Here is a 13,745-nt window from a genome sequence, read left to right as displayed (position 1 = left end):
GGGGGCAAGGGGATGGTGAAAGGGCAGCAGGGAAGGACTAAGGCAGGACTTCCCTCAGACCCTCCCTCCCTTCCTGAGTGGTGGGAAAATATGTGAGATGAGGGAGGGAGAAAAACAGGCAAGAAACGCAGCTGGGGAAGTGCCATCCTTCATGAGGAATGAAGAAATGCACCATCGCCTGGAAGTGGCCAGAACATGGCCCTCGCCTACTTCACATATCCAGCTTGGTAGGCTCTGGGGGAAGGGATGCCATGAGCAGCATGAGTTGATGTTACCTATGCAGTGCTGCCCAGCCCCCAGCCTGCCCAGTTTTGGCAGGCAGCGGTGTGCTCTTCTCACAGTGCTGAGAGGCTGAGCCGGGTGGTATGAATCTGAAGAGAAGCGCAACGCTGCCCAGGCCCTAGTCTGCCCAAAGTAGGCAGGGCCGTGTGCTGGCCACTCCCAGGCAGTGGTGCATTTCTTCATTCCTCACAAAGGGTGATACCTCCCCAGCGTGCACCCAGGGGCCAGTGCCGATGCAGCACAGGCGGGTCCCTCACTGTTTCCAGCTGGCCTTGTGGAGCTAAGACTGAATGTATTTCAGCATAGATGACCACCATGAAATTGTACATTGGCTTCCGGCTGGCCTGGGCCGGGGCCAAGGCAGCGGGAGCCGTTCCCTCACTGTTTCCAGGATGGCTTCGTGGGCCACATGAAACCACTTCGCAGGCCAGATCTGGCCCCCAGGCCTTGTGTTTGACATGTCTGTTCTAGGATGTCTGGCTCGAGGTCAGTGACCACCTCATCGTGGTTATCAGGGACGTTAAGCTCGTTCTTGTATAGTTCTTCTGTGTAATTTTGCCACCTCTTCATAATCTCTTCTGCCTCTGTTAGGTCCCTGCCATTTTGGTCCTTTATCATGCCCATTTTTGCATGAAACATTCCCTTCATCTCTCCAATTTTCTTGAAGAGATCTCTAGTCCACCCTATTCTATTGTTTTCTTCTATTTTTTTGCACTGTTCATTTAAGAAGGCATTTGTATCTCTTCTAGTTATTCTCTGGAATTCTGCATTCAATTGGGTGTATCTTTCTTTTTCTCCCTTGCCTTTCACTTCCCTCCTATCCTCAGCTATTTGCAAAGCTTCCTCAGACAGCCATTTTGCTTTCTTGCATTTCTTTTTCTTTGGGATGGTTTTAGTTGCTACTTCTTGTACAATGTTGTGAACCTCCGTCCATAGTTCTTCAGGCACTCTGTCTATCAGATCTAATTCCTTAAATCTATTTGTCACCTCTACTGTATATTCGTCTGGGATATGATTTAGTTCATACCTGAGTGGCCTGGTGCTTTTCCCTACTTTCTTCAGTTTAAGCCTAAATTTTGCAATGAGAAGCTCATGGTCTGAGCCACAGTCAGCTCCTGGTCTTGTTTTTACTGACTGTATAGAGCTTCTCCATCTTTGGCTGCAGAGCACATAGTCAATCTGATTTCTGTGTTGACCGTCTGGTGATGTCCATGTGTAAAGCCGTCTCTTGGGGTGTTGGAAAAGAGTGTTTGCTATCACCATCGTATTCTCTTGACAAAATTCTATCAGCCTGTGCCCTGCTTCATTTTATACTCCAAGGCCAAACTTGCCTGTTATTCCAGTTATCTTTTGGCTTCCTACTTTAGCATTATTCCAATCCCCCATGATGATAAGGACATCACTTTTTGATGTTAGTTCTATAAGGTGCTGTAGGGCTTCATAGAACCGGTCAATTTCATCCTCTTCAGCACCGTTGGTTCGGGCATAGACTTGGTCTACTGTGATATTGAATGGTTTGCCTTGGATTCGAACTGAGATCATTCTGTCATTTTGGGGATTGTATCCCAGTATTGCTTTTCCTACTCTTTTATTGACTATGAAGGCTACTCCATTTCTTCTGAGGGATTCTTGCCCACAGTAGTATACCTGATGGTCATCTGAATTAAATTCACCCATTCCTGTCCATTTTAGTTCGGTGATTCCTAAGATATTGATGTTCAGTCTTGTCATCTCTTTTTTGACCATGTCTAGCTTGCCTTGATTCATGGATCTTACATTCCAGGTTCCTATGGAGAAAAAATCTTTACAGCATTAGACTTTCCTTTCACCAGCAGATACATCCACAGCTGTGCATTCTTTCGGCTTTGGCCCAATCGCTTCATTCTTTCTGGCGCTACTAGTACTTGCCCTTTGCTCTTTCCCCAGTAGAGGAAGGAAATGACGGAGGGAGGGAAGGAGGAAAGGACAAAGGGAGGGAAGGAAGAAAGGAAGGAAGGAAAGAAGGAAGGAAGGGAAAATGGGAGAGCGAAAGAAATAGGGAAAGGGAGAGAGAGAAAGGGAGAGAAATAGAGGGAGGGAGAGGGAGAGAAAGAAATAGAGGGAGAGGGAGAAGAAGAAAGAGGAGAGAAAAAGGGTGGGAGAGAAATAGAGGGAGAGAGAAAAGGGGAGAGAGAGGGAGAGAGATATATTAAGTGCTTGTCACGAGGTTGCAAAAGGCAATCACATGACCCTGGAACAATGTGACCATCATAAATATGAATTGGTTGCCAAGCATCTGAATGTAAATCACATGACCCTGGGGATGCTGCAACGGTCATAGGTGTGAAAAATGGTCATAAGTCACTTTTTCAGTGCCATCGTAACTTTGAACAGTCACTAAGGGAATTGCTCTTTCTTTTTTGGTCAAGTTTTTGATACTTTGCTGGGCGACTGGTGGTACTCGGACATTGCCTTATCCTAAAAGTGGTACAATGGGTGAAAAGGTTGAAAAGCCCTGATCTAATACTATAAAAGCAAGTCTTTTTTTTATTAAAGAGTTTTACAAAAACAAAATTTTACAATATATCCCCAAATCCCTCCCACCCCAAACCCACCCACTTCCCCCCCCCACTTCCCAGAGCTAAATACAGGATTATAGTTACAATAATCATATTCTAAATAAAAATTATGCATAATATACAATTAACCAAATTCATAATGCGCTTTAACTCTCCTTTAACATAACTACAAACAACGTACCAATAACAATATCCCACTAAAATCTACTCATAAGCTAAATGGTACTTTTTAGTCCCATATTTGTTTTGAATATAATTTATCCATCTCCTCCAAACTGAAATATAAAAGCAAGTCTTGTCAGGATGATTTTTCATTTAGGATTTCTCAAGATCAAGTTCATGATTTGTTAATTTCCATGTAACAGTTTTTCTGCTGGATCAATCCATAGAATCAATAGTTTCTCACAATGGCCACTGGGGTGCTGTCAAGCAAGAACAGAGGAACAGAGGGCCTTCCAACTCTGTTGCTTTGCAACTGGTATTCCTTTGTAATTAGTAGAAGGAACCACTAATATTTAATAGATTTCTCCAAGTGAGTGGCCACTACCATGCCTTGTGATGAATTTGACACCTTAATTATACATTGTGTGAAGAAATGCGTTGTTTGTTCTTGTTTACCTTCTAAAAAGCTTTATTGGATGACCTACTTTGGGGGGGAGGAGTAAAATCTCTTGCTATCCATTTTAATCACGCTACAACATTTCTTTGATCCTATGTACCAGCTACTTAGAAGAGATCCTTCCATTCAGCAAATGGAAACTATTTCTCTACTAACACCAACTGCTACCATATCTTAAAAGAGTCATTCACTTGACATACACAATAAACCCATTAAACTGAAGGTTATTTACTTCAGAATACACACACTTACCAATTCAGGACATTTTAGATCAACCGGACGACACCCATTGAAAATACAAATTCCTGCATCTTAATGCTTAAAGTTTGTAACCACATCTCAGCAAGTAAGCTCCACTACTGCTATTAACAAGTTTGTGCTCTATTTTGTTCAATGCAAAGAGCAACCTTTACCGACTGGAACTACCGATTTTGAGGCGACTTCAGCTCCAATGTATTTCCAGCTATAAGTGTTTGGTTTTGAGGTGAATTATAGACCAGCTGGTAAGGCACAACGGCAGACTGGAGAAAACTACACGGTATACACAAAACGTGTTAACATTTTGTATTGGTTTTAAGGAATATAACAATGGCAAGAGCCCACGAAAGTTTGCGCGCGCACAAATAGGGTACCCTAAGACTGCATTAATTGCAAGGGGAAAAAAAAACAGCGGCGGAGCCTCGACTCCTTTTCAAAGAGCAACCCAGCACAGTCCTACGAGACGGAGCAGAAGGGCGCCCACACCTTGCTTGTACCGACAGGCGCCTGCGCGCTTGCCGGTGTGTGTGTGTTTGTGTGTGTGTGTGTGTGTGTGTGTTGCAGAAACGTTCCGCATGCGTTCTCCCCTTTGCGCGTGCCTGGATGGGCTTGCCAGGTCCGCGGTGCTCGTGAGAGCTGCAGAAGCGGCAGACAGGCTGGCGGAAGTGTCTCTCGGCAGCAGTGGGCAGCAGAGCCCCGCGGGCTTTGTGCGCCTCCTCCTCCTCCTCCTCCTCCTCCTCCCTCGCCAGCGATTTGTCCCACGCCCACTCTTGCCTCGCCACATCCCGGGAAAACGGCGGGGGGGGGGGGAGATGGCCGGGGCCCTGGACCAGCTGCCAGGCGCCGAGAAGTGGCTCCCCAGCTAGCGCCCTTAGCCAGGGGGGAGGTAAGAAGATGCCACTGTCTGCGAGCCGGAGGAGCCGAGCGAGGCGGCAGAATTGAAGAGCAGATGCAAGAAAGAAGTCGCCAGAGCTCGGCGGGCTTTTCTTCCTCCTCTCGGGCGCTCCTCCATTGAGCATCTGACAGCCAGAGTAGCAGCTGCGGCGGCGGCGGCTTTTGCTGCAGGAGCGTCGCCGAATCCCGGGCCGGGGCGGGGAAACTTCCCGCTGTGCGGTGGGGGGAAAGGCGGCTGGCTAGAAACGGCTGCGCAAAGCTCAGCTGCGGGGAAAATGAGGTGAGTCGGCCGAGCTGAGGCGGGTGCTGGAGCTCTCTTTCTTCTCCTCCTCGGGGAGGAAGGCTGGCGCTTTCACCTGGCAGCGGGCAGGTGCAAGTAACGCTGGTTCTGCCCTTCAGAGGAGTATGCGCGGAGTGGTGTAAGAGCGGGATTCTTGGGTCTGCCTCTAGCAAGGACACGTGTGCATTGCAGTCTCGAATCGTCTTTGCCTCCGGCCTAGAATTTCTAGAGCTTCATCAGTCTAGGCGGAATTGAGCTTCTGTATCCGCTTCCATGGAGAACATGAATAGAGCTGCCAACTCTCTTTTTAATTATCCATTGCTCCTGTGCTCTTTAATAGCGGCGGGATCCGCAGCTGTGAGAGACCAAAAAAAAAATCCTTTGTGGCATCCTCATGGCCAGCGGGATATGGTGGGGTGACACCTGCATCTTGTGAGTTGTCTTATCTAGTTTATTAAAGTCTCAGTACAGTAAATCTGAAAGCCCTATCAAGTGATGTCGTTTGGGGTGTGACAGGTTCTCACCGCTGTCTAGAATTTGTCAAGCATTTGCAGATAGTCGGGCTTCTTTCTCCCTGATATGGTGCAAATTTTTACTTAGATTTCTTGGTGATTTCTGCAGATCTGTCTAAATGTTTCTTTTACTGGTCTATTGCCATCCTGAAAACTTGCATCTGTTGTGAGTTGCATCTGATCACATATACGTTCATGTTCTCAAAACTAAGGTCCTTCATGCACTTAACACATAACCCCAGTCCTTTGGAAGATAGGCATTGTTCAGAGTTGGGGGAACAGTGTATTTCCCCTTCAGGTAATTCAGCTTTACTGTGAGTGCACATAGTAGAAATACATTGGCCTCAAAGAATAGCAATAAAATCACGGCAGCTGGCCTTAAGAGGAATGACTTCCAAGTGGGTGGCAGGCTTGGAGCTTGTCTTAGAAATGTAAACCTTGTCATTTTGTGTAGTTTCTTCCTTTCTTCAGTGAAATAAAGATTATTGGATCCTTCGGTCTTTCAGCAAATGAAGATATGGATGCAATGCTTGTGAGTGGTTTAGCATATTATTGGCTATCATGTCTTAAGCTAGTATGACAGATTGCCTGAGTTTGTACTAACAATAATTTAGTATTTTTAAATTAATTTGTTGAACAAATGATAATTACTTCTTTGCATACCATGTTGTAATCAGGAAGATCTTATGTCCTGTGTAGCCTGACAAAAAATAACCACATAGCATGCTTTTATGTAAACAAGTCAGTGCTAACTATCTAATGTTTTTTTTTTCTTGAGTAGCTAACTAGCTATGGCAGTTTTACAACCATTTTGTTGATGGTTCTGTCAGGTGGTGATTGGGGGGGTTACATTAGGTTTCTTTACCAACCCCAGTTTGGAACTGCCCAAATAATATTGACCAGCACTGGTGGAGATCGGATTGCTTGAGGATCACAACAAATTAGCTCTCTATTTGAACTTCTTAGTACAACATCTCTCTCCCGCTTCTTCTACCTGTTGTTTTGATTGCTTTCTAAAAATAAATTCCATGTTCTTCTGGGGTGGAAGAGGTACATGACAAGCAGCAGAAAAGAGTGGGCTTGTGTAATCCCCACCAAGCTGTTGTTTTGAGCTAATTGCACTAATTGGCCTTTAGCAGGTCTGGGCTACAGGAAGCTGTTCTCTCCTGACTGGAAGAGATTGCAGGTGAAAGTGGAGGGCAGGTTCAGGGAGATGAATTATGAATTTAGCCATGTGTCAAACCCATCATTAGTTGGCTCAATGTTGTGATTGGTAGATGGTTTCCCCTCCAACTGATGATACAGTATTAAGAAGCGGGAAGGATAAAGCAGCCTTCCCTACATGGGAAATGAGAACATCGTCTTCTGACTGTAAGCCAGAACAGAGGCAGTTAGAATTAACAGTGGGAAAGGCTTTAAAGTTTAGGTTTATGATGGCTCACAGATGAGAGCAAAGCATTAAACTGAGTTGTGGGAAATAGCTCTTTGTGTATGTAATTAATAAAGAGACTCTCAGTTCTATATGCATGTGATTTTAGTATTGCTCAAAGCATATGTAAATTGTTTTATCAATCAGCTGTTACATGGGGAGGGGAAGAGAAGGGAACAATGAAAATAGGTTTTTATATTCCAAATAACAATTATGGAATGGTTCATGTGGAGAAAACAGAATATATGCATGGCAACAGAGGCAGGGAAAATGTACTGCTCACTTCTGTTGCCATGAATGTGGGTGTGCCTTTCCTTCATCGCTGTTGCCATGCATTAACTGACAGTGCTAAGACTCCTTCCATTATCTCTTGGAAGGTAATTCATTGAAGTCTTATATCTGTTTCTCTGCATACTGTAGTGCATGTCCTGCATTTTCCTTTGTATTTAAGAATATGCATGGTTTTGACATAGGGAAGAGATTTCTTCATTGCATTTTCTCACTTTATGATGTAAAATAAATATGGAGTTTAAGATTTATATACTATATATGTCTTGCAGGACAAATTTAGGTAGATAACATTGATAGCTGCCAACCAAGATATAGGTTCTAGCACTGAACCAAATGATGATTTCTGCTAATCTTCTGATCTTCTCATTCTTCCAATGCTGCTTTCTGAGAATATAAACAGCTACTACTCCTGATGTTGGGATTATCTTCTTGAACTATGGGGCAGATTGGGTTCAGTGAAAAAACAAGTGAACAGGCATCAGTGATACACTGAGCTACCTGTATTCTCTACTATTGGAAGCGATGATACTGCATAGGAAGAGATGTGACTATTAAGAAAAGATGTGCCACTGAGGATTTCCTGTCCAGGGTCTGTAATGAGGTCTGTAATTAAGATCTTAGATATAATGGTGGTGGTCTTTTATTTGCTTATACGTGTGATTGTTTCTGGATTTATGTTATTGTTACATTTCTTGCCAATGGCACAACAATCTTTGCATTTCTTTCTTGGGGCATAGAGAATAAATGGCACAGAAGTCCGGATTGTTATTGTTGTTGTTTTGAGAAACTGTTGCTTGTACAAATGAGTGAACCTAGCATTTTCTTCTCCATGCATTATTTAAGCATGTGCCTTTAGAAAAAAATGTGGAATGGAGTTCTTGCTGAAGCTTTGGGTTTAAAATGCAAACTCTGTGCAACTGGTATAATTGCCACTGTTTATGGCACTTGATAATTTATATGGAAGCCTCTTGGGGCAAGATCAACATGAAATGGAAGGAGGTGATTTTGGTCTCTGTTGAATTTTGTTTATTGAGATACTCTTTTAGTTGATTCCCAGGACATAATTATGACTATGATGGGAGCACATTCTGAAATGTCAGAATGTTTGCAGCTGCTTGCTAGGCACAGGTTATTTATTAGACAGGAACTGGACATTCCAGGAATAAAAGGACACTGAAGTATAATTGTGTCTCTCAGTCCTTCAATGGGATGAATAGATGTCATGTGAGTGGATGGTATGTTTTGGCATGATTGCCCATCATTACTTACATTGGTATGACAGAGTATGCCAGGGTTTATTAAAAGATGCAGACAACAGCAGAAAATAGTGTACTGATATGGAACTCCATAGACTACATATGTATGTGTAATGTGTAAGTCTTGTCTTTTGCTACCTCTGACAGTAAATGAGCTAATCAGAATGTCTCTCAAAGGTCTCATTTTTCCCCATGTTTTTTAGGGGTGATGGTCAGCAGAATGCTTAAAAAGTTGTTTGGTAGAAAAAGGAAAATATTTATTATTTTCGTGAGCATCCACTGAAGACAGGCTTACTTAGTGCATAGGAGACAAACCTTGTTTTTTCTGATCACAAAATAGCTGACCTCTTATATTCGTGCATGTGAAGGCTTTCTCTTCTTTTTATAGACTCTAAAGCTGGCTCTGTAATGTTGACAGAGGGTTCACAATCTTGGCAAGCCTTGATAGCCAGGCATTGTCTGTAGTTGCCACCAACTGTTTTCCTCTCCTAGATCTCCTGGCATACACAGAGGAGGCAGTGTTTTAACTTCATCCTTATTGAGAATGATACACTGTGTGCAGGCAAAAAGCAAACTGTTTTTCTTTAATATAAAAGAGGATGGATCAAGACTTTGAGTTCCTACAGTGCTAAGCCATGATATATTAACAGAATAACAGAGTTGGAAGGAACCTTGGAGGTCTTCAAGTCCAACCCCCTGCTATACCATTTCAGACAATTATTTCCATCCATTGCTTCTTTTCCTGCCTTCATGTGTTTTGGAGAATAGCTTAATTCCTTCTTCTTTGTGGCAGCCACTTAGGTATTGGAACACTGCTATAATGTCACCCCTAGTCCTTCTTCTCATTAAACTAGACATAACCAATTCCTGCAACCGTTTTGCACGTTTTAGCCTCCAATCCCCTAATAATCTTTGTTGCTGTTCTCTCACTTTTTCTGGAGTCTCAACATTTTTTTTAAATCATGGCGCCCAAAACTGGATGCAATATTCCAAGTGTCGTCTTACCAAGGCATTATAAAGTGGTATTAACACTTCACATGATCTTGATTCTATCCCTATGTTAATGCAGACTAGGACTGTGCTTTTTCTGGCAGCTATAGCACACTGCTGGATCATATTTGAGTGATTGTCCATTGTCCAAGATTTCTCACAGTTACTCCTATTGAGCCAGATATCACCTATTCTATACCTGTGCATTTGATTTTTCTTGCCTAAATGTAGAAGTTTACTTTTACCATCATTGAACTAAACATATTAAACTATGGTTTATTGAATAAACTATAGTGGCTAGGATTGCAGATACACTGAGCCAAAAACCAAATAAAACACATTGTAACTTAGGACACTGTGTGCACCAGATCTTCACATTTTGTTTTTGGAGATCCTATTTCAAAGCTCCAAAGACAGAGATCTTTACTTGGATTTTGTATGATATTTTGGATATCTGTTTACAACTTACTACCAAATTAGTGAGTATACAATTGCAATTTTAGTCTCTAAAGAGTATTGGATGTGGGACTAGGACAGCAGAGTTGGAGATATGTTTGGAGAGGAAGGTAAAATAAAGCAGAATAATATTAAGATAAAGGGGAATTCTATATAATTTCTTTACAAAGCTTTGGCTTTTTGAGTTAGCTGGCCTGGACTGAGGGGTTTTAAGGTTTTTAAATTCTAATTTTAAATTTTGGGGCTATTGATTTAATTTTATTTTAATTTTTATATTGTATTGTTTTAATTTTGCCCTGTAAACCGCCCCGAGTCCTTCAGGAAAAGGGCAGTATATAAATTGAATTAAATATATAAATAAAATAAATATATTCTTTTCAGTATAGCAGAGGACAAAAGGGGGTCCAATGAAAAAGCTCAATGATGTATTGGCAGGTAATATTGTATAGGCAATTTGCTGGCAAGAAAGGTTTCCTGTTTATATTCCAACAAAGCATGATTCAGCATGATCTTTGAATTAATTTATTGTACGTTGCATTAGAAATCATTGTAAATTATTTAAATTTCAGGATATAAATATTTGTAAACCTGGGTGCTTGGTGCTCAACCCATATACTTGTGATTAAACAACAAAATTCTTTGTCTACTTGCTGCCCAAGTCTACTGTCATTAAAAATTACATTCAAACAAACAAAAAACACCCAGCCTGATGGACCACAAGGGGAAAAACCTTAATGAAATATCATTATTAGGCCAATAAATTTCTGAAATAATGAATGCATTTTTTAATTTTCAAGGTCTTACTCTAGGGAGAATTGTTGGATATTCAAACGCTTGTCCACCACCATTGTAAATCTTGAGCTGACTATTAGATGATAAAATATTAGACAAGCTGGGATGTTTTTGCATCTTGTTTGTGAATTCTAAGCATTTTGTAGTGACTGGGAAGATGGATTGCTTCAATATGCCTTTATTTAAAGTGTTGTTATGTCATCCTCTCCATTAATGTTTGAGAGGCTTAATTTTTTTTTAAATAAGTCAAAATTTGAAAAAAAAAATCCTGAGTAATTAACATTATACGATAACTATAAAAAGGAGAATATGCAAACAATGCATAATACAAAAAGAATAAATAATGTGTATAAAGAAGAGCAAAGATCATCGGCAGCAGTGGCAAAAAGCAAAATACTTGAGGTAGCGGAGGTGCCAAAAAGCTCTGGGAAGAAACATCCTGGCATGGATTTAGCTCCCTGCTGTGTAAACAGACAGTTCACTTAAAATTTGGCAACATGTTTCTGAGTACATATTCAGATTACAAAATCAGTGCGACTATAGTATGTGAATTACGGTAATACTCAGTAGACTCAAAGTGGCAAACTGCATGCAATGAAGAAAAGCTATCATTTTGTCCATGTATTGATTCTTAATTGCACATTATTTCTTGGTATTTGTCTTTAATTAAAATAAATACATTCTTATTTTTTCTTCCCTTTTAATAAACCTGTGCAGAGGCCATCCAATCAGTATTAGAATTAAATCAAGAACTCTAAAGTTTCTTGGTCAAAACTGGATCATGTCAAAGGTAGTCCATTTTTACTTAAAAGCTGAATTCATAGTGAAGTTTTTTCCATAGTTTCATGTGGAGTAAACATAAATGTTTGAAATATGTTTGAAGTATTAGAATGGGATATTCTGCAAAACCAAACCTTTTCTAGGGGAAAAAGAGTTCCAGTTTTTGTATGTTGATTTTTTTGTGCTCTGTTCCTTTAAAACTGTTAAAGGAACCAAACTCTTAGAACCTTTTGTGTTTATGTGTGTGTATGTGTGTGTGTGTGTGAGAGAGAGAGAGAGAGAGAGAGAATGTGATGAAGTTTGCATTGGTGGCTACCCATTGGGAATACACGTTGCAAAATTTCAGATGGATAAGTTGAAGGCAAAGTATTTTAAAAGAAGCAACACTACTCTTTTCTGAGTACAGTATAGTGGTGTTGAATGTCATGAGTTAGGGTGAAAGTGTAAGGGATGAAACAATGATATTTTCCATAATTTAAATCAGTTGTTAGATTTTACAAAACAGCTTATAAAATAGTTTTTCAAAATGAGACGCTAAATAATCACAGTAGAGTGCAAAAGCTAAAGTGCTGGCCTAGAAGCCAGAAAACTGTGAGTTCCAGACCTGCCTGATCCATAAAAGCTGGCTGGGTGGCTTGGACCAGTCATTCTCTTTCAGTCCAATCCACCTCATAGGACTGTCGTGGGGAAATTAGGCTGGAGTATTAAGTATGCTTGCTGCCTGGATCAAAACATATTTTAAAAGATTAGATAGAAGTCTAATTATAGTAATAAAATAATAACCAAGGATCTTATTTATAGTAATAAAATAATAACCAAGGATTTTAATCAAACCTCAAAAGCTGCTCATTTTCAGATGTGAACCAATGCTTCCCAAACATGTTGGTCTTCTGGCCCCTTTATGTTCTTAAAAATTATTGAGTATCCCAAAGAGCTTTGATTTGTGTGGGTTTTAACTGTCAATATTTACTGTATCAGAAATTAAAACTAATTAAAGAATATTTATTCCACTTTGCAGACCCCCCTGAAATCTTCTCAGAGATCCCATTGGTCCCCAGGCCACACTTTGACAACCATTGATGTGATCTAATCACAAGTGACCTCTGGCTCAACAAAGTTAGCCACTCACTAAATCCTGTATACCTCTGACTTGCTGTTTTATTTTAGGCAAATGATGGGTGGTATGATTTTTTTCTCTTTACTTAGCACAGTCCTTTGAAATGTAGTACGCAGGAGGCCAGAATCTAATTGCAATTGGATTCGAGCAGGTCCCAAAGCATTCTGAATGAGTCCCTTACAGCTCAGGCTTCAGCTCTGCCTCCCATTCTGGTTGGTGCTTGTGCTTGGCTGTAAGGCCAGGCTTATCTTGAGGAATCCCCTGAATTGAAAATACATTGATTCTAATGTAAAGCAGTGTCCCTACCTATCTGACCATATTTTGTTATTTAAATAATAGGAGACATGAGCAGCTCTAAGAATGTTCCCAGGCCTAATTATCTCTTTTAATCTATTATTTGCTTTACAAGGTAACTTCATTTTTTCCCCTTCTGCTCTGTTATGTCTGATTCTTGGAGACTGCTGAGACAAGTCCCTGCAGTTTCCTAGTTAAGTTTTTCAAAAGCGGTTTGCTTGAAAAAGAAGCTAATTAGGACATTGGGTCAAGTCCCCTCTAAAACTAAAACATGTCTGCCTTTGTGACTATCTCTCCTGGTAATTTGTACCACTACAAAACTATTCCTATTATTTGGATTCCCCCCCCCTTTGGATTCAATAGGAATCTGCCTTCCTTTATTTTGTGTCTTTAGCTGGTAGAAACAGATCGTGATCTTCTGTGCGATTTTAATATTTATTTTTTATTTTGAGGTAGAAGTCTATGGCAAGCCAAACTGGCTAAACTTCATTCTCTATGATTATGCTGGAGGTTTTTTGTATGCTCATAATATGCTTGTTAATTGAATTCACGTAACTGATGCAAAGTCTAATTTTTTTTATTTTAATTCCATTTATATTGCCAGTATATGCATCTGAAGGCACAGAAGATCCATAATTGTGGTTAAAATTATCATCATATTGGAGGCTGGATCCCTTTTCTTTGGCTTTAGGACACTCTATACTGACTTGATGCTTTCCAGACAACTTTGCATAAGGACTTTGAGGATGCCAAGTCTCCATAACAGTTGGAAAGAGATCTTGGCTTTTCAGATTTTTTTTTTACAGGAAGCTTTTTGCATGCAATTGGGCTGTTAGGGAGAGAGTAACTGCAATTAGAAAATTTCTAGTTTGTATTGGAAAGTTATCTGATTGATATCAGATGCTTTTCTCTCATATGCTTACAGGGAATAATCTCC

At 40.7% G+C, this 13,745-nt stretch overlaps 1 protein-coding gene across 6 annotated transcripts in view; it reads left to right on the top strand.

Annotated features, from left to right (window-relative positions):
* The first annotated feature begins 4,286 nt into the window (after positions 1 to 4,286).
* The window catches only part of EVL (Enah/Vasp-like), a 178,061-nt gene continuing 168,602 nt past the window's right edge, over positions 4,287 to 13,745 (top strand). For 5 of the 6 annotated variants that reach the window (XM_081314080.1, XM_081314079.1, XM_081314081.1 and 2 more), the window contains exon 1: positions 5,215 to 5,323. In XM_081314080.1, the coding sequence (XP_081170206.1) occupies positions 5,286 to 5,323 (38 nt within the window). In that variant the 5' untranslated portion in view covers positions 5,215 to 5,285. Of the gene's footprint in view, positions 4,892 to 5,214; positions 5,324 to 13,745 lie in introns of those variants that run through there. The other variant, XM_081314082.1, reaches the window with a different exon arrangement.

This window comes from Vipera berus, assembly GCF_964194415.1.
Source record: "Vipera berus genome assembly, chromosome: 1".
NCBI lineage: Eukaryota > Metazoa > Chordata > Lepidosauria > Squamata > Viperidae > Vipera > Vipera berus.
Note: the sequence above shows the minus strand (reverse complement) of the source record. Positions and strands in the feature narration are given on the sequence as shown.